Source organism: Pongo pygmaeus, chromosome 22 (genome assembly GCF_028885625.2).
Source record: "Pongo pygmaeus isolate AG05252 chromosome 22, NHGRI_mPonPyg2-v2.0_pri, whole genome shotgun sequence".
Lineage (NCBI taxonomy): Eukaryota > Metazoa > Chordata > Mammalia > Primates > Hominidae > Pongo > Pongo pygmaeus.
Genome location: NC_072395.2, coordinates 38,459,324 through 38,481,418, shown reverse-complemented (window position 1 = coordinate 38,481,418; position 22,095 = coordinate 38,459,324). Strand labels below are relative to the sequence as shown.

Below are 22,095 nucleotides of genomic sequence, written 5' to 3'. Positions count from 1 at the left end.
ATCTCGTTTTTCATCTTGGAAAACTGAAATTCTATGCCCATTGAACAGTAACTTCCCATTTCCCCCTCCCTGTACTAATTCAGTTTTTATTTTACAAATGTTTGTCTGTGACAAATTGGAAATAAGAAAGTGGTCCTTCACTACAGAAATTTTTAAAAGCAGTGTTCTAAAGTTGTCAGTTTATTAGTAAAAAGCATTTTAAGCACATACTTGGCTTGTAAATAAGCTGTACACACAAAAAACTGAAGTCCTGGGAGAACAAACATACCTCACTAGCGTCCTGGCTGATGGTTTTTCATCACTTCAAACTAGATACAATTACACTGTCTATTTTTAAAGCCATTTATTTCTAACCATAACTTCCTATTTAAGCATGTCAATCAAACTTTCATCATTGCTTCACCATAAAGGCAGGCATGAATCACTTTTTCCTAACCCCTTCCATTCTTCTATATTCTGATTCTGGCTGAAGCAACCTGCTGATAGCCAACATGAACAGGTGATTTTTTGTTTGTTAAAAAAAAAGGCTTTACGAAAGGTTTACAATTTAGCAATCACCAGCTTGCCTTCTAACAGCTTCATCTGTTACTATTCTAAAACAATTTGGCTTTGTAGATGGAATTTCATTAATTTCCTTAAAGAGATGAACCTACTAATTTTAGTTCAGTGAAATATGTTCTTCCCAAATTGACAGCTTTTAAGTTAAAAAATGCATCGGAATCCTATGTACAACGTATCATAAGTGGACTGTCAGATTACTATCCAACAAAATGTCTTGGGGATTTAAGATTTTGTTTTCAGGAAAAAAAACTTTTAAGCAACACAGAAACATACTGTATAATAGTTTTATTTTTCTCATTTTACTATTTTTACATTTTATGCACAAATATTTTTTATCTGCGTAAAAATAGAAAATAACTGTTTTATGTAAAATTACAAAAAAAATTAAAACCACAAAGAAATACATAATTGTTATTATGACAGTATAAGTGTCATTGTCGTTATTTAAAGAGTAAAAATGTATGCAAAAGTCCTCCTCCCATTTACAAAAGATTGAGAATTTTGTTTTTCCTGGCAGCAAGTGAAATATTGAAGTATCAATATTTTTACACCCTTTAGATCTGAAGACATTAAGTTAGTCACAGATTTGTTTTGCAATTATGAATTTTAAAACATTTTTGTGCTATTTCAAGGATACACTGGTTCTTTCTTAAAGGCAGTAGCATAAAATGAATACGGAAAACAGCAGACCTCACAAAAATATTTGGTGGTACAATTCTTTTTGTATCATACTTGAGTATCACCATTAATCAGGGGAGAAAACAACTAAACAATTTTTCCTAATTAAATGACATAGACTGATACAAAAATAAATGTGATCAGTCAATTTATCTGAAGATCAACCACACATAGCAATTCTGTCTAATTTGTTTTTCTGATGCCAACACAAATATTTAGACTTTAGGCTAGCGAGATATGTATGAAAGTTGGCTCGATAAAAACTTCACATGGAAAACAAATTTTAAAACAAAAATGAACATTTCTTTTACTTAAATTCTTGTACTTCTAAGGTACAAATGATGACCAATAATTTTATCTTTCTTCCTATGAATATACTGTAAATTCTATGAAAAATTCATTTATAAAAACAAAGCAAAGAATGAATAGCATAAATTTTATTTTCTTTCACAATATGTTATATTTTAATAGAAGAAAAAAACTACCTGGCTTTCTGATAACTGTAACCTAAGTAAAACAAATATTTTACATATAATTTGAGGCAAAGTAATGAGTTTCTTGAATCAACTGGAGAAATTAGTCATATTACTTTACCTATGTCATGCATAAATGATGGTAAGAAGGAAAAAAAAAAGCATCTGTTCACATATGAGAACTGTCTCTGTTCAAATTATGAGAAATAAAATGAAAACTGCTGAAGGGAGAAAATGAATAAAATATGATTTAAAAAAACCATATGGGAATTGCATAGATGAAAAAAAAATTTCATTCTAGGGATCTAAAAATAATGTTTCTAGCTTTAAAAATATACACACACATATATAATTGAGACATGTCTATCATCTTGGCTAAAATTTTAATATATGTCTCCCCAAAAGCATTTTAAATATGAAAGCCAAGATTCTTAAGCTCTTGATGATATACCAGAAGGGTACACTTTATTATTTGTTTAAAACTACAAGCAACTTGTCAACTCCCTAGGCCGTAAGAGGATGGTGCAAAACCTTTCTTGCTGTCTACGTGTTACCTGACGCTAGAGCTTCTATTAATTATTTCATATTGTTATTTTACTCAGATATTCTTACAATCAGTGTCCAAATTGTACTAATGATCTGTCCATATATTCTCTTTCAAAAAAGTAAAAATGGAAATACAAATCTTACTCTGCTCAGATATCAACTGCAGAAAGAGCTTAATATAATAATATAAATGAATTGAGAACATGTTGTAGTAAAATTACGTGTTAAGATTACCAGAGAAAGAGATCAAAGATCCCTCCTCTCTCTCTTCTCTTCCTTGTCCTTAAGATCCCTGCCTCTTAGGATTCATTCCAAACCACTACCAGAATTGCTAACAATGCCATCTTGCCTGTATTATCATGCCTTTTTCTCCTAGTTAAGTCAAAAGCATTAACTGAGCTCTTAAGAAGCTTTTTAACAGGACAGATTTAAAGAAAACAATGAAGGAGAAGGTGCATAAATATTTGAGAATCAACTTTCTCAAATCTGCAAGAGGATTAATAGCTATCTGCCAGTCTCATGTAATAATTCGTGCTTAATACCTTAAAACAAACAACAAAAAGAGAAAAGAAAAAGACATTTCTAGCCATTTTTGTTTAGTGTTCGCTTATGTAAGGAATGTCATACATGCAGGAATTACTTAATTTGAATCTTAAAATGAGTTATTTAATAATTTTTCTTCTGTATATCTTTATGCCTTCATATATGTTTATAAAATGATCAACTGAATATGTATATAGATATATGAATACACATAGATAATATGGAAAAGGAAAAAAATAAGTGGAAAAGTATTGTCTTAAAGAGAAGACTGCCTATAACAGAAATCGAATTTTCCTTTTAAAACTATTTGCAAGTAATTTACTAATGCCTTGAAAGGGAAAGTACTGTTGACTGAGTTAAAGTCTTCATTTTATCAGAAACAGAGGAATATAAGCTGCTTTGCATAATAAACTGGCACTACAGGGAAATTTTTTTAAAAAGGAAGCCATAACAAACCAAACCAAACCTTTATTTTTGGGTTGAGGTATACCTTTTCAGTTTTTTAAATCTCTGACAGGAAAAACAGAGATCATTTTATAATTTTTGTAACAGCTGGTTTATTAGAATTAAATGCCTCTCTCAAAATAATTTAAATTCTTGGTCTGACATGAATAATCTATACAGAAAATCCTTAAAATTGGCTTGAGTTAATAAGCCAGATTTAAACCTGGATCTCCTCCTTCAGCACTGCTCTTTTGCCAGTCAACTTCTTACTGTCCTTTGCTTGCAAATATATAAATAACCTGATACTCTTAGTTTAGTAATTTATTAATATAAATTTATTCGGTATGAACATTTTAGCTCTGCTTGATTAGATGAAACAGGCACACATGCTTTAGCTGAGAAATTCCATTTTCTGGTTCTATGTAAAGCAACATCTAAAGCAGCAGAGAGGGGAAACAGTTATATTTTCAAAAATAGTTAAGCCAGACTGTTTCCTAGAGATACTTCATTTATTTTTCATTTTCAGATACTACTGGCTATTTTTGGTAGGGCTACACATTAATACTGACCAGTTTAGCTTTCCTGACTGTTAACAAACTATTCCACAATGAACCTGCCTTCACACTGCAGACATTGTGGAGATCCTTTAACATATGCATATTCTAAAATATATGCTCAAAGTAAAAAGATCCAAATTCACAAGAGTATGAAATATTTATAAAAAAATCATGCATCAGACTGTACAGCCTAGAAATAAAAGAAGATTCAAATTCAGTAATAAAGGTAAGAGCTATACTTGCTCTAAACATTTTAAGAAAGACTTTGGAGTCCCAGAATGTCCTGGGGCTCAATTATCCTTTTCCGTTTGCAGAGAGGCAGTAGCCAGAGCTACTGCTGTGACTGGCTGGGCAATTCCATGGAGCTGCATCTTTGCAAGTTTCTTCTGTTCACATTCTGTGACCAAACGATTCAACTCTGCTGCACTGTATCCAATAAGAGTCTTCAAGTCACAGACAAACTTGTACACAAATCTCTTGCCTTGAACTTTACAAATCATGTCCCCATCATAATAATATCTTCAAAAAGAGAAAAAAAAATTAGAGACTTCAGAAAAAATAAATGAGACTTCTTACAATAATTTACAGACTATTCCGTCAGCAGAAGCCTAGTAGAGTACTGCATCCGCCACAACAGCAATTAATATTGAAGCTATATAGAATATTTAATGCTACTATCAAATGAAACATCCAAACATTATTTACTAAAATTTCAGTGCTCACTACTCCAACACTCTATACATTAAACTTTCAAAACATATTTTCAACAATTAGGATAAAACACTGATTTAAAAATAATTATTAAACAAAACAAAAAACCTTGAGAGCAGTAGAAGAGCCTAAGAACAAGAGCTTTGGAATTAGAAAGCCAAGATTTAAAACCTAACATTTTTGAGACCACAGGAGTTATATTTTCTCAAAGCTTTTATTCCTCATCTATGAAGTGAGGTTAACCGTGCTTATACCCGCATATCATTGTTGAGGATTAAAGGGATAATCTTTGTAAAGTGCTTAGTATACAATGACTGGCACACAGCCCTCTACAAAATATAAGCTATGTTAATAAAAATCGATAATATGAAAAAAATTAATACATATATTCCACTTCTTTTCTGTCTTGTAAAGAATCCTATATGATGAAGTCATGCCTTCATCTTTATTATTTCACTATGTAAACGCTTTCCAAATTTCAGATAAATTATCCAAGCCCAATAGGGAGCTTTAAGTCTAAGGAAAAGGTCTAAAAGAAACAGAGGATACAGAAAAACAGGTAAAGGACATTGTAAAGAGACAATGTTTCTAAACGTACACAAGCAGAGTTCCGGCAATCATTCTAGAAATCTAGTTTACTGCTGCATTCTATAGAGATGCAAACGGAGCTGGATTTATGTTTCCTTTGGAAAACAGACTTTATTTAAACAAACACTATGTATTGCTAATTCCAACAACAGGAAAAAGGCAAGTCAAGCTCTTTCCACGACTGGCAGATTGCAAAGCCCTTATTTTAAAATTGCACTGCCCACTGACAAAGGGCTATTACAAAAGAAACAACTATTTGCAAAAGTACCAGTGATATAAACTATCACATTTAGCAGGATAAAAGTCACTTGGCTTAATCAAGAGTCTGTTAATGAAAGGACTGACCTATATACAGGAAATTGTCATCTTTCCCTAATTCCAGAATAGCAAAATAAATATAGTTATGTTTGATTTCCCAGTAAGAGATATAACACATTGGGCAGTCTTGTAGTTTCCATTTATGTCAATTACATTAGTATAGAATTTGGATTTCAGCTCACAAACCAACAATTCCTTGCCATCCAGTTAAAAATGCTATAGGCATTTCAATTGCTTTAAAAAATTTCTACATTAATATGTAAGACTATACGTGAGGAAAATGAAAAAGGAAAGAGATTTTATAATTCTAGGAGGAAAATGGAGTTGGCATAATCATATTTCTTGGTAAGAGGTGATAAAAAAGAATATACACACATAAATTTGAATTTTACTGAATACTTCTTTTGATCTAGTAGATGCATCACACAACTGTATATAGTAGCATTTATTCCACTTGTTCCCTCCCTAAAATGAAAGATACACAATACCTGTATTTCATGGATATGATTTCTTTTCTTCCCTCTTTTTTTTTAAACTTGTATTTTTTTAAACTTTTTAATTGCAAATATATCACACAAACAAAAGGACACAGAAGTGAACAGTTCAGTGATTTATTACAAAGTGAACATTCATTCACCTGTTAAGTATCACTCGGGTCAAGAAACAGAACACTGCCAGCATCTAGAATCCCCTTTATGTCCCCTCCCAATCACTCCCCAAATCCTGGCTCTAAAAGGTAAACACAAGCTTGTATCATGATAGTAATTTCACTGCTTTTTCTTTATATTTTTATCACCCAAACATGCATCCCTAAATACTGAAATTTAATTTTCCTGTTTTTTGAACTTTACTAAATAAATGTAATCATACAGAATTTGGTCTTTTGGGTCTGGATTCTGTCACTGAACATTATGTTTGTGAGGTTCACTGGTCATTGTTTGTAGCAGGAGCTTAGTTTTCAAGAATGCAAGGTATTCGTGTATGAATATACCATAAATGATTCATTCACTCTACTGCTGACAGATATCCGGTTGTTTCTGGGGTTTGGATGTTATAAATAATCTGCTATGAACATGTGTATGGGCATACAAGTACACTTCTGTTTGGTATGTATGAAACAGTTGCTTAGGGGAGCAACTGTTACAATTTACATTCCTATCAAAAGGGTAGAAGCATTCCCATTGCTCCATATCCTCAACAGAGCTTAGTTCTGGCAATCTTTTAAATTGTAGCCACTCTAGGGGGTGTGTTGTACCATTTAATTATGGTTTTCAATTGCATTCTCTGAATACTAATGAGGCTGTACACCTTTGCATATATTCATTGGCCATTTGGATAATCTCTAGCCTGAGGTGTCTATTCAAGTCTCTTGCCCATTAAAAAATTGATTTGTAAGAATTGGTTACATATTCTAGATACTTCTGTCAGACATGTGTGGCTCTCTTAATAAGGCTTTCAACGAACAGAAACTCCTAATTTAAATATAGTCCAATTTATTGATCTTTCCCTTTAGAATTAGTCCTTTTGATTCTGTTTAAATGTCTGCCTACCACCAGAAGTTATGAAAGTATTTCTAGATCCTTTTCTATTTTACTTTTTACATATAGAGCTACAAGCTACATGGAATTGATTTTTGGTACGGCATAAGGAAGAGGTCAACTTTTACTTTTCCCCTGAGATGGAGAGTAAATTATCCCAGCACTGATGATTGAAAAGCAGGTCATTTCCTCATATGTTTTCTCCTCACTGCCATTTCTTTAAATCAAATGCTTACATATTCCTGGTTCTATTTTGGCTCCCTCTTCTACTGTATGGCCTATTTGTCTTGAGCAAATAGCATAACTGTCTTATTACTGTAACTTTAGAGTAAGTCTCAATATCCTGTGGGACAAGTCTTTCCACTTTGCTAATCTTCAGGTGTCTACCATGGTACTTTATAGTCCCATGTAAATTTTACAATTATCTTTTCAAGTTCTAAGAAAAACTTAGTTTTATTTTTCAAATTAAACTAAGTTGCTGCACTGAAACTTAGATCAATCGGGGGGGGAACTGACATCTTAATTATTAACTCTAACAATCTACCTGTAATTTTGAGGGGACTTGAACGTATACAATCTGTATCAACTCTCAAAAATGGCAGCTTTAATTATGATTATACACGAAGAATCTTTAGACAGTTGGCAATGTGTTTGAGACTGAATGACAAAAGGATAAGCATATTGAAAACTAAACATTTTAGTTACTCATGAACTCTAAGAAACCAACAGGTCATTCAGAAAAAGAAAAATAATCACGGCCAACTATGTAATAATAGTTACCTGGCCGTAATACTGTAACAATGAATACTCGCTGAACCAAAATTTCCATATAATTATATTGGGATATTGAGATGAGGGGATGGAAAGGGGAAGGGAGAGGGTGTGTGTGTGAGCTAAATTATAATCTTTCAGTGTGAAAATGGCCAAGTGAAACACGAAGAAGCAGTAAAAGCATGCTATTTAGAAAAACTCGTGAATTGCAGAACTACTTTACTATATTCAGTCTCCCAAAAAATCAGACATAATTCCGTGATATTCTTATATATCCTTCTTCTCAGATACTTAAATGTACCTGTTGAATTTCCATCACTGTAGTAGGTATAATTTCTGATAGTAATTTCTGTCAAAAAACCTTATAATACTTATGGAGAGTTTGTATCAATGTAAAGATTGGATATCCAGATTTAGGCAGATTGTGTAGAAAATGGGTCAATATTCTGCATGTAATTGTAAAAACAGAGGACAGTTTCTGCTTACTCATTAAAAACTAACACTCAATTCACCTATGCAAATAATAAAAACCTCAAAAATTAAACTTTTTTTTTTTTTGGACAGTATTATAGCTTTCAAACCAGATAAAAATAAACAATCTTAGAGTAATTTTGTAAAAAAAAAAACTGTACCTCAAAATTATTAAGATCTTTTTAAAAAGGTTTTTTAATATGTAAAGAAAAAACATAAACAAGTTTTTAATATCATTACATAACAATGCTTACATCTAGAATAAGAAACTATTTTTTAGAAAGTTTCTATTTTTAGCAAGTTTCTATTTTTGATAACAGGAAAAAAAGTAATAAAAGCTTACCTTAATGCACGACTGAGTTTCTCATAGTTCATCGTAGGCTTATTTTTACGCTGTCCCCATTTCTGTGCAACCAGTTCAGGCTGATTTAGCTTAAATTCACCTTCATCACCAACCCAAGAAATACAGTCTCGAGCGTCCTTATCAGTAAGAAGTTCTAGCAAAAACTGCCATAGTTGGATTTGGCCATTGTTTCCTAAATTGATAAGTGGAACAAAGCATTAGCTATAGTGTTATAGATTAGCCCAAGGCAAAGACAACAAACTGGTCCCGTGCTTCAAATCTCAGCCATGGCAGAAACAATTTTTGTTTTTCTAGAAATGCTGTTTAAATACTGCCAGAGGGATAGTCCAAATTCACATTTTTCATACAGTAAAATACAACAAAATATACCTAATTAGATAGATATATTTTATAAATACAAGAAAATACAAAAATACCTGTTCTGTTCCCAGGTGAGCTTCTATCTTCTCCTGAAATCCTCGGCGCTCTTTGTACTTTGGCTGCCTTCGCACTACTATTTATAACTTTAATGGTAGTAGGTGTAGCAGATTGCACTGATGCTGGAATAATTTGCACAGCTGCAAAGACAGACAAGGGGAAATTTTTTTTCTTCCAATACAAGCAGAAAAAAAAAATTACTGAAAGACATTATCAGTTTAACTAATGCTCTATGAATTACCCCAAGAAAGTACTTCACTACAGAAAGCCTCAATCCACAATTTCAAACAAAATAACAAAAAAGTTCAGATGGTAAATTATAATGCTTGCATTATAGTTTGCGCATCTTAGTAAGAGCTAGTATTCTTGTTTGGAAATAACTTAGTGATGCATACACATTAGACAAAGAGAGTATTTAAACATGTTTGTTTTTAAAACATTTGTTCATAAAAACATTTTGTCAAATACATTGTAGAAAATGTGGACAAATGAGAATTCACACCACCACTTTGAGACTCTGGCAGTATCTGGAGTAAGGCTGAAAGGATAGAAACCCTATGACACGAACATCTCACACATGTTCTTACAAATATTCATTCAATGATGTTCACAGCATTTAAAAAATACAGCAGTGAAAATGAATGAAACAGCTGCAAGTATCAACATGAGTAATTCTCAAATGATAAAAAAGTTATAAAATAATATGTACAACGTATTATCATTTTACAGAAAATGTTTAAACGTGGAAAACAATGCTATACAGTGTTTACCATTACATAGTTGGTAAAAATATAAAATATGCTGACGGTAATAAACATAAAATTCAAGATAGTCAATTCTCTGGTAGGAGAGAGGAAAATGAAACCTACAACAGGTAAACTTGGTGTATAAAATTTTATTTCTTATGATGTACACAGGTGTTAGTTATACTTACTTTGCGTATCTCAAATTCCTCATTAAAAATTTTAGCCGGTTAGGATGATCTTGTGACGTGTGTGTTCGTACCTCAGGTAAAACATAGCTAAAAGCTTATGGCATAAGCGGTAAAGAAAGATGCATGCTGAAAAGGGGAAAAAAAATGCCCCAAAAAAGCTCAGCAGGCTTAAAAGTATTCTCAAACTAGACAGTAATGTTTTAATGAAAGATGTTTAAGAGATAGCAACTGTGGTGGTACCCAAACCCAAACATGCCAAGAGAAAATGCAACATGAGGTAAAAGATAGAAAAGATGACATGAAAATGGAGATGGACATTAAGAGAAACAAAAAGACTCTTCTAGACTGTACTTCTAGCAAGTACAGTACCCAAAATGGATGAATCAGAGGTAAAGAATAAAGCTGAAGGCAAAGCGAGAGAAAAGAAAGGGGAAAAGCCAAGCAAAAGTAGTGGAGGCGGCGAAGGGTTTGGCCTGGTAGACTCTTCAAACCTTGGAAAATGCCACATGGGACAGATGATCCATTAGAATGTATACAACTGTACACTTTGATTGCAACTCCCACCAAATGAAAACTATTTGTTTTCCTATTTTAACTTGGCCTTTTTTCTTCATTTCAAACCCAGTGTAACTCCTCAAGTTTGTTTTGGACACTTGAATATTTTCTCTGCTGTATCCAAGCTACACTGATATTTCAATTGGATGCTACCTAATATCCAGTTATTATCAGGCACGAAAGTTCTGTCAGGTATGAATGTGGTTAGAATTGTTCTTACAACTTGGTAATTAACAGTCAGTAAAGATGAAACAAATGATGTCCTACCAAATTTTAGTGAACTGAGTACAAAGCAAGCTGTTATGTTAGTCGTATCATTTAAAAACACAAGTGGATCTTATAAAGTACTTGTGTCAAGCTTTCATTCCACAGAACAAAAGATATTTTGTGTGTAGAAAAAAAAATTTTTTTAAATAATTTTCCTTTTTATTACCTTGCAGGATCAAATAAACATTTCTTATTAATAAAAGGGCAAATATAGGTACAAATACTCACGTTGATCAATTGTAACTATTTCATTCATCTGTTGTTCTTGACTTGCCAATACATCTGAAAAAAACAAAAATTTTTTGTTTTTAAAACCAAAAATATAAAAACCCCAATCCAATAAAACTCAACTTAATATGGTTCTTTTAAAAAGAACTCCACAATTAAAACCAAAACACTGAACTGAAACTTACTGAAATAAAAACCTTAAAAGTATTTGATAGTCACTTTAAAAGGAAAAGATACCTTTAGGAGAAATAACACAGGGAAAAGCTCCAATGTCTTTTAGTGTTCAGTAAAGTTCTGCAGAGAACTATGGTTTTCTAAATGTAAATATTTGTATTGAAATCCGTATGAAGCCATGTAAAAATATGGAAATCTTCAAGATCAGATCAAAGATAAAATATACACCAAAATAAAATTATTTAGGTACGTATCTCCACCAAAAAGGCCTCCTTCCCATTATCTGTTATAACATCCACTTCTGACTAAAGCTGCTTAAGCTTTATAATGCTTCTACTTAAAGACAGCAAATTTTCAATACAATTGTAGCAGTCCTAAATGTCTCAATTAAACTAAATAATTTCACGTTTAAAAATATAGTTCCCAAAATAAAAATACTATAAAGGTCCTAAGTTAAGCCTTTACAGAACCATTCATTACTTATCTGTTGCTATTCCCTACTTAGATGTTATTCTTTACTCTCACAAGAATTGCACATCCCAGTCTCTATTACTTCAGCCTACTTTGTGCCCATCACAAACTGCATGCCTCTCTCTTGAAATTGAAACTATACCCTCCAGCAATCATTCTGAATACTGAGGCCTGGGCTCCCAAGAAGACTCTGCTAAGGGTGCCTTGCCAGGATCCAGTTCCAGACACACAGAGCTGGAAAACGTTGGGGAAGTAAAAAGAGGTCAGAATCCTATCAGATGGGAGCTTTGAGGGTCCGAAGACTGAGGACTTAACAATTATATGGCTTCAGACAGATCTAGATTCAGTTCTTAGCTCTTACTAACTATATGACTTTGGTAAAATTACCCCTCTTTCAACATTAACTTCTTCATGTTTAAATTAGACACCTATACTTACTGCCTCATGAGGTTATTGTGAGGATTAAAGAAACATGTTTTTAAAAAGCACAGTGCACAAAACAGTTACTTTTTCAGTCAACTGACAACCTCACTGTTTTATCCAGACTCCTAGTTCTGAGTATTCTCCTCCAGAACTGTGGTCTCTCTTGATAAAAAAAATACGTACCTTATGTTTGTAGTAAATTTTCCTCAGAATTTTATAAAAGTTCCTCAAAGAGGAACCGTTTGAGACTAAAGGAACCTAGCCTCAAAAGAGGCAAACGAAAGCATCACCATCACACAGCACAGGCGTAATCAACTTGTAAAATCACCTTCTAAGTCCTAATTCTCAGATTGGAGTTTGGTCTGCTTCCTGGAAACTCTCAAGATAGAAGGCAGACCACAGGGGGAAAAAAAAAAAAAGTTTTTGAAAGACTGGTCCAAGACCAATCTCTTCAGAGTACAGGCACTCTGAATATCATATTCCTCCCTGAACCCCCCAAATCCTTGCTATGCACAAAGTAAGCAGTCTTGAGAGGCAAAGCCCTGGGGGATATGGAGCCATTTTATGAAGAAACATTAGACACTACAGGAATAAAACAATTATTTTTCCTAAAGAAAACCCTTAGCAAACTGAGAACTTCCTTTGCCTTTGGTGACAGAAGACAGATTCACACTGAGAAGGACATCATGGAACTGGTAGTACTGGAACATTTCCTAATTATCCTCCCATGTATAGTAGGACTTGGATGAAGTTTCAACATAGCGGGGACTGCAGGCAGGTGGCAGCTCAGGTGAATAATCTCATACAAATATCTGAAGAAGGAGCTCTACCTCTTCAGTACTGCTGCTTCTTGAGAGATCACGGAGGATGGATAGTAGAGGCTAGGTTATTAACAATTCTGTCCCAGAATCAGTGCCTTTGACAGATAGGCTGCAGACTTCTCTCTACAGAAGGGACCAGAGTACTGCACTGTGCTCAAAAAACCCTGTTCTGAGAAGTAAGACTTGTGAATTCTAGAAAGTCTGTTAGAAATACCCTTACACATCATCCTGCCCATCTCCCAATTCTGAACTGAGCACTGGATTTCCAAGGCAGATGGGATTTCCCTACCCGGGCAGAGTGAAGAACCATGGCTGGATCACCAAGAAATTCCCTGAGACACTCATCTAGGCTGTGGGACTTTGTTGCTTTAAAAGACAAAGCAATGGTTCCAGAGCAGAGCTTTTCTGAGGAAGACTCATTCAACTGCATGGAAATGGAAAGATATACAAGACACCTTTGACTTCTGTTCTGGGAAAAGCCTATGAATAAGCTTTAAAGTTTGAGAAGCAATAAGAGAACCAGAAAGAGACAGCCACAACAAACAGCTGACCTGGGAGAGACTGGAAAAAACGTGGATTTGGGAAAAATGAAACTATCATCTATGCACTATCTTTATGGTGTTCTTGAGATTTCTTACAAGAAAGTGTTTCAATAAACATGACTCACATGTTTCACAATTCAGAATTTACCTTATTCATTTCAAAACCTCTGCAGGGAAGGAAATCTGTGAAACCAAGGACAAAGCTTCAACTAGGACATTCAACTTACTTATCTAGTAAGAATGGAAACTGGAAATAACTGCTGCAAATACAATGAATGTACTAAGTCTTTCAGTATCATAGATACTTAAAAAAAACATCTGGGAGAATCCTTACAAGAATAAAATTATAAACAATTAAGAAATGCCTCTCTCCAGAGCTCATTTCTTATTCATCAGCAGAGAAAGCACTTTCAACTCCTGATCTCAAGTGATCTGCCCACCCCAGACTCCCAAAGTGCTGGGGTTACAGGAGTAAGCCACTGCACCTGGCCAGAGAAAGCACCTTGAATGAAAACTGCAAGCATTGAATTAAGGTGGAAAATCCCTCCACCAGAGCTCTCCCCTTACTGGGTATATAATAAAACAAAATGCTATCATTAAAATTTTCATCCATAACTGATACAAAAGCAAAGTCAGAGTATGTTGTATTCATGTGTTCTGAAAAATACGTGGGTCTGGCTAGCATTTCTGATATGCAAAACTGTCAAGGAATGGGTTGCTTTCAGTGTCTTAACAGTGACTGAAATATAAGATGGATTAAAATTCAAGCAAAAATAATTTACATTTGTGCCTTGTTTTCTTGGATAGCCAAGTAGTTTCCAAACTTCTCTCTCTTTTTTTTTTTCCCCAATTGAGACTCTTGCTCTGTCACCCATGCTGGGGTGTAGTGGCACAGTCTCAGCTCACTGCAACCTCCGCCTTTCAGGTTCAGGCTATCCTCTCGCCTCAACCTCCCAAGTAGGTGGGACTACAGGCACGCACCACCTTGTCCGCCTATTTTTTGTATTTTTAGTGGAGCTGGGGTTTCACCATGTTGGCCAGGCTGGTCTCCAACTTCTAACCTCAAGTGATCTGCCCACCTCATCCAATTTCTTTATATGGTCACTTAAATCATAATAATGTCTGAAACCTTACAAGTTATAAGTGGAAAAACTTATAACAGTGGCTTCCAATTCCAAAAGGTGGCTGCATACACTTCCTTCCCTCTTAAGACTCTATTCAATTAACAGTAAAGACTTCAAAAAAGATTTAATCTCATCAATAATGAAGAGAATAGGAAGGAAGCCATCTGTAAACAAATGATCTCTTCCGTTTCTAGATGAGCAGTAAATGTAAGAGCTGATCAAACACAAGGCAACAAATGGAATATATGAAGAGGGCTAAGTGTAGGGCACAGTATCTGATTTAAGAACTTGGATTCTAATGTTAGCCTGGGCTTGAATCCTGGCTCTGCCACTTCCTAGCTGTGACTTTATGGGGCTCTCAAAGCCTCACTTTCCTATCTAAAAAATAAGCAAAGTAATGACTTGTGGTGTTACTATAGGAATTAAAGAATATACAGAGCTTTCAGCATAGCATTATACAGTAAATAAATGTTAATTATTATTGCTTATTACTTATCATTATCAATAAACAATTAAGATGAAAACAAAGTTATAAGGAAATAAAATTAAGCTTAAATTACAATGTAAAGAAATAACTGTAATTTTATACATTTTCGGAGAAGTTCCAGATGACTCCAGAGAATTTCTCCCCGAGGAACCCGCTGAAAAAAATCTTCTTGGTTGAGACTACATAATTCTCTCCCCGAAATGTTGAGTGTGGTGAGGTCTATATCGGTCATGCTGAATTCCTTCATTACCCAAACCACCCAATGCAGGACTTGGTCTGTGGACCACTGTATGGGATCTAGAAAGAAAAATATTCACTTTAGCCTAGTTCCATTTTAGATACTGTGTAAATTTACAGTTAACTTTTCAATACACACACATACACACAGATGTTTTCTTTCCCCAAGTATGTGAGGTAAACTTATTATATGAAGCAAAAAAAAAAAGAAAAAAAGAAAAGAAAATTATGCTGTAATTTTCTCCTCAGCTCCTTTCCAACTTCTTAATCTAAATTTCTGATGCAGTCACTTGGTTCAACCTCAGTTGGAACTGTATCAAGAAAAACAAAATGCAAAACTGCTCTCCAGTGGGCCAAATGAAAGAATAAAATACGAGATTATTCTGAAGAGAATAAAGTAAATTATCCAAGTTTAACCTAACAGTGCCTTGCTCATACACTTGTTTAATCTTAAAGAGTATATCCAAATAATTTCCTTTTCCCTATCATTTACTATCTAATTGAATTCATAAATAAAAAAATATGGCCAATATCTATAAATATTACATTGCTGTATCACCTGCACCTAATAGAGCATTCTATCTGTGTAAGTTTAATACATATTAGCTAAATTAGTTTTGGTTCTGGTACTCCCGCTTTAAGAAGATGATCTATTCAAATAATATTGGTTATATACCCAATAAATAAATGCTATTCAATAAGAAAAGTAGAAAAAAAATAACATTTAGGTATCAAGGGCAAATTATAGTGAAAATGAATCAAACATAAGAATTTTATAAAAAGTTCTTCAAAGAGGCAAAGTGCTATTGAAACTGAAACTATTCCATTTGAGACTAAAGGAACAGAGGTGCCCTAGCCTCAAAAGGCAAAAGCAAGCATTCTAAGAATACAGGATTAATAGCCACAGAATACATATTTTTAAATTTTTCCACAAAGAAGTTAAGGGAGGATTCTAGGAAGATGGTGGCAAAGTTTTTAAATTTTTCTGAATGTACACATAAACATAAAAAAGTGACTGGAGAACAAAACCAAAAACCCACGAACATTTACATAAAACCAGGTGACAAGATATCTTCATGGACCTCAAGATACAAGAGGGTAAAGACAAAGCAATAACAGCTATAAGACCTCCATGGTCTTAGCTTGTGTGCAGGAGAAAGCAAAGGGAAGCAAGGGAAATGTGACCCACTCTGATCATAGGAAAACCTGAGCGCAGCCAAGAAGCACGCATTCGAAGTACAACAGGACAAGATGAAAGCAACGCTAAAAAGCAGTTTTGCCCAATCCAATAGCCGCAGTGTGTGTTAAGATTTAAAGGGCTGAAGCAATGTAGCACCTGGGTGTTTTTCAAACTGAGCCAAGAACTACTTCGAGGAGAATGGCCCACAGCAAGGAGAAACTGGCAGAGTGGAACTAGAAGTGAGCAGCAGAGGGACGCCAAGGAAAAGGAAAGAGGAGAAGGCTCAGGTAAAAGTTGACAAGAACTGAAAAAGAAAGTTGCCTTATCTGTGAGTACTATACTACTTGAAAACAACAGAAGCAGAGTTAAATAGAAAAGCTATCCTGAATCACACCTCTTTTAAAAGAAAAAGAAAGCTAATTTTACATAAAAATTTAAAAATAAAAAAAACTCAGGGAAAAATTTAATTTGTCTGATTTGTTTTCTCAAATATCAGGACTTCTGGTTTAACATAACTAATTGTCCACCCATGTTCTGCCTCCTTTCTCTAAGACTCTAGTAAAACAACAGTAAAGGAATTTTTAAAAGACGCAAAATCATAGGAACATGAGTACAAAGTGACAGGCATGTATGAAAGATTTAATCTAATGTTTTGAAGACAATAAGCAGAGTGGTAATCGATTTGGCAGAGGAGGGGAAAACTATGACCTAAAATGTTGCCAAGGAGGATGCCAGTAAGAAGTGAGAGAATTCCTGCCTGCAGATCTCCCTTCACTGGTTCAAGTCATGGTGGTTCTGAGTAGCAACAGAGGCTTAAAGCTGAAAATAAGGAGCCTGACTTAAAGTAGATGGTGTGGTTAGAACCTCCAGGGTCTCTCTTTCATTTGGGGGGCCAGTTAAATGAGTGCACCCCACACATGTGGACACCGGGAAAACATTTATTAATAGATGGGGAGAGACACGAAATGAACAAACACCGAAAGAACAATTCCCAGTAATAAAAGCCTATAAACTGAAGAGTGAGACCGTCTCTACCTTCTCTACCTCCTCCCTGCTCCACTTCCTTTTCCAGTTCCAGAACACAGTATTCACATACACACCTATCCCAAATGCTCACCCCTATCTTCTACTGCTGACAGGTATCTGCAAAAATATCTATAAATATTGATATGTTTGAAACTCTTTTCTTTGCCTGTTTTTTTTTTTTTTTTTTTTAAGACAGTCTTGCTTTGCCACCCAGGCTGGAGTATAGTGGTGCCATCAAAGCTCTCTATAGCCTCAAACTCCAGAGCTCAAGCAATTTTCCCAGCTTAGCCTCCTAGGATATTGGTGTATGCCACTATGCCCAGCTCTTTATTTTATTTATTTTTTTTTTGGAGACAGTCTGGCTATATAGCCCAGGCTGGTCTCAAACTCCTGGCCTCAAGAAACCCTCCCACCTCAGCCTCCCAACGTGCTGGGATTATAGGCATGAGCCACCACACCTGGCCTGAAATTCTTTTAATGAAATAGTCAATGCCTCATTTTATCAGCATATAGTTATCAAATCCTTCAGAACTTCGCATTAATTAGCTTTAAAGTTATTTACTCTTATTTTTTTTCTTTTGAGATGAAGTCTCACTGTGTTGCTCAGGCTGGAGTGCAGTGGTGCAATTTCAGCTCACTGCAACATCCGCCTCCCAGGTTCAAGAGATTCTTGTGCCTCAGCCTCCCAAGTAGCTGGGATTACAGGCATGTACCACCACTCCCAGCTAATTTTTGTGTTTTTAGTAGAAACAGGTTTTACCATGTTGGCTAGGCTGGTCTCAAACTCCTGGCCTCAAGTGACCCACCTGCCTCAGCCTCCCAAAGTGCTGGGATTACAGGCGTGAGCCACTGCGCCTGGCCTAAAGTGATTAATTCTTAAATGTGAAAAGATGGGAAAAAATAATTAGATATTTGGGAGAGGTTAAAAACAACACAAAAACCGCAAGAAAAACAGAATCCACAAGAAACAGAAATACCACGGTAAAGCTTTTTAAAAGTTAAAAAAAAAAAACTATAATCGATATACTCAGAGAAGTAGGAGAAAACACGATATTGGCAATATAAGATCAGAATGCTACAGAAAGGAACAAACAAAAACGAAGAGCCCTTGTAAATTAAAAATCAGATAAGTTATATTAGACAAGAAAATCTGGCAGAAAGTAGTACAGACAAGTAAGATGAAAAATAAACAAGAAAAAAGATGCAGCAGATCAACTCAAGAGATTCAACAGGAGTTCCAGCAAAAATAACACAGGTATTTATCAAAATAATGCAGTAAGAACATCCAGAACTGAAGGCTACAATTATCAAGATCAGGGCTGTCCAACAGAAATATAAGGCAGACCATTAGGTAATTTTAAATTTTCTAATAGTTACACTTAAAAAGTTGATCAAATACATCTTAATAATGAATTTATTTTAACTTAATGTTCCAAATGTTATTTCAACCGGTAATTAATATAAAAAATTAGAAAAGATTTTATACTTTTTCTTTTAATGGGTATTTTACATTTACAACCCATCTTAATTTTGAGCAGAGACACTTCAAGTGCTCACGTGTGATTAGTGGCTACAGTACTGGGCAGTGGAGGGACAGAATGAAATTCTACATTAGCTGTCTGGTTCCATAGCTCTCTTTCAGTTCCATGGGTAAGCTCTCTCATTTACTGTGTATCTTCTAGGCTTGGTTTAAAGAAAGAAAAAAATGTCCTAGGGAAAACAGTGGTTCTACAATACAGCCTTTCTGTCATCAGCCCTGCTCCCCAGGTACAACCTTGTCTCTAAAAATAAAAAATAAAAAAAGGACAAAAACCCAACAATACTGTTTCATTTACTAATACATTCAGGTCCCCACCAACTCTTGGATGATCAATATTATTTATTTGTTACCCCAGCATTCTTCCTCATCTGCCCCCATTCCTTATAATTCTGTTTTGTCTGGCCAACTCTAGTTACTTTTGTCTAAATCTAAGAATGGTCCTCCGATCATCAAATTTAATAGATATCAGTCAGCATTCTTTGACTTTCTTGGCAGCTGAGAGTCTTGACCATCCAAACTCTCCCCTCAATTTCAGTGACACTATACACATAAGTTCTTACTTTCTTTCTGTCTCTTCAGTTATTTCTTGTCTCCCTTTTCTCCAACCCTAAATGTTTATAGGGTCTAGGGTATATGCCTTTAGTTGTGTGTTCTTTTCCATTTCTCGCTTTCCATCAGGGACTACGTAGACTTTTATAGCTTCAAATATAAATTCAATGGGAATGAGTCTCATATAACATCTTTGTCTCCAGCCCAAATCTTATATAACTGAAACCATTTTCTGGCTAACCTCCAGCTGAATATAAACTTCCACATCAAAATCAAGTGCTATCCACCTTCTCTTGAAAAAACATTTCCTATACCAGACTTCTCTACTTCCCCAACTGGGCTTTTGAAGGCATGCTCTTCCTAGTGCACCATCTTAATTAAGCCCAGCATTTAACATGGTGCCTGGTGTACGGTAGTGTTCACTAAATATGTAATGATGATGGAACCAATTTTTATCAAGATTATTACTGTTTTAGTCACCAACATGAAGCTTGAGAAGTTAGATCAATACTTGTAGCTTCCCTCTCTACCCTCATAAAATCTGTCAATCTGCTCAGTCCTGTCACTGTTTTCATCCACTTTTTCCTTGTTACTCCCAAAGAAATCATCTAGAGTCTGGGCTAATGTAGACATTATCATCTAGTCACGACTATAATAATATGCTCCTGTTTTCCCTTCACTCAGTCTCTACCTGTTCCAACTTATGCCATATACTACCACCATATTCATTTTTCAATTATCATTTTCATCAATCAAAAACAATGCTGTAATGCTACAGAATAACTCCTTAACCACTCCATTTTCTCACTACTCATGCATACCCCCAGGTCTAAGCTTTGCACATAACATTTCCTGTCTTAAATGTCTTTCTCTGCCCAATAGTATCTTATTTATAATAAACTCTTTTCAGCTTTCCCTCAGGGCAACTATGATCCCTTTGAGATTCCAATAGCATGCTTCTTCTACAAGAGTTACTGACAGTTTAAAAACATGTTACCTTTTATGGCAATTATCTCTTTTCATCTATCTTCTCTCTCTCCAACTACATTCTCAACACCCTAAGAGCAGAAATTTTTTAGACTTCTTTGTATTTCCTGCACGCAGGACAGAATTTGTCCACCACATGAGCTTAAATGTGCGTTACAATTAAAAGAGAGATACAGAAAATCAACATTCATCCTAATAACTCTACATGTAAAATAGATTATAACTTACCCCAGTGTCTTCTATGTCAAGCTTAATTCCTATTATTCTACCCAATATAAAATTATGTATTTCATTACCATAGGGTATCCCAAGGCGTTCTTGTTCTTTCCTATAGCCTTCCAGTGCAGCAGCCCATCTTGTCACTTGTTCGGAAGTTTCATCTGAAATGGTTGTGATGTGTTTTGTGCCATCAAGAGTTATCACTTGAGCTTCTTCAACAAGATGTGCTTCTGATTCAGCATGGTGGGCGTCTGGATCAATAACAACCTCAACAGTGTCCGCAGGTTTAACAATTTCAAGGATGTTTAACTTTGGTTCAATTCCTTAACAGTGGATAAAAAAAATTATAAATCTAAATGAAAACACAGAAGTCACCAAAAAATAATTTAGTTTATATGTTCCCAAATGGTAGAGAAAAACTACATCGAATAAAGCAAATGTAGTAAAAGTTAACATTTGGGAAATCTGGGTGAAGGATATTCAAGAATTCTTTCACTAGCCTTGCAACTTTTCTACAAGTTTAAAATAATTTTATAAAAAATAAGACACACACACAAACCCTACCTATAAACATCATTAGAAAAAAAGAAATACCAGTTCTTACCACAATAAAATAAATAAATAAATAAAAATAAAAATTACCAATATGAAACAATAAAAATTAGACTAGGCAGAGTATAAATGAGCAGCTACCTATCCTTGGAATTTTAAAAAATCCTTCTAAGCAAATTAAAATTATTATTTACTGACTCAGTTTTTTTTTTAAAGGACGAAGTAGATGTGTTAAAAATTATGCCAAATTTACTAAATTAAATTTACCATTAAATTCTAAATTTCATTTTAAATTAGATGAAGAAAAACCCAAATCCTGAATATTTTAAGCTCCTAGCATAAAGGTGTTAAGAACTGTAATTCCTATGGAAAAGATAAAAATAAAGATAAATAATTTATTAATACAAAGGCTCCTCAACTATCCAGAATTAAATCAAAATTCTGATTTTGATTTAATTCTGGATAGTTTAAAACACATTTAAACCTATTAAATTATAATTTAATTAAATTTAATTATACCAAATTAAATTATAATTAAGCCAAGAAATTATGCCATAAAAGCAGTTATTTCATTATGTGTGCAGTACTCTCTATAAGATATACTTTTATTTATCTATTCAAACTGGAATTAGCCCTTTATGAAATAACCTCAGACTAAAATGACAGCTCTAAGACACTGTCATATTACATAACTGCTTCTGTTTCTTACTGAATCTATTACAATCTATATCAGAATTCAATCAAAGTACAGCTTAAAGAAAAAGCACAACTCAACTTCGACCTTCTGTGAAAACCAGTA

At 34.4% G+C, this 22,095-nt stretch overlaps 1 protein-coding gene and 1 pseudogene across 7 annotated transcripts in view; one reads left to right on the top strand and one right to left on the bottom strand.

Moving 5' to 3' along the window:
* Nucleotides 1-831: 831 nt before the first annotated feature.
* Nucleotides 832-22,095, bottom strand: part of GABPA (GA binding protein transcription factor subunit alpha) — a 37,233-nt gene continuing 15,969 nt past the window's right edge. For 6 of the 7 annotated variants that reach the window (XM_054468697.2, XM_054468701.2, XM_054468696.2 and 3 more), the window contains 6 exons: nt 20,822-21,067; nt 15,109-15,303; nt 10,965-11,018; nt 8,980-9,120; nt 8,543-8,735; nt 832-4,321 (listed from right to left, as the gene is read on the bottom strand). In XM_054468697.2, coding sequence (XP_054324672.1) covers nt 4,093-4,321; nt 8,543-8,735; nt 8,980-9,120; nt 10,965-11,018; nt 15,109-15,303; nt 20,822-21,067 — 1,058 coding nt within the window. In that variant the 3' untranslated portion in view covers nt 832-4,092. The remainder of the gene's footprint in view (nt 4,322-8,542; nt 8,736-8,979; nt 9,121-10,964; nt 11,019-15,108; nt 15,304-20,821; nt 21,068-22,095) is intronic. The other variant, XM_063659681.1, reaches the window with a different exon arrangement.
* LOC129022556 (protein LLP homolog) lies at nt 9,733-10,394 on the top strand (annotated as a pseudogene).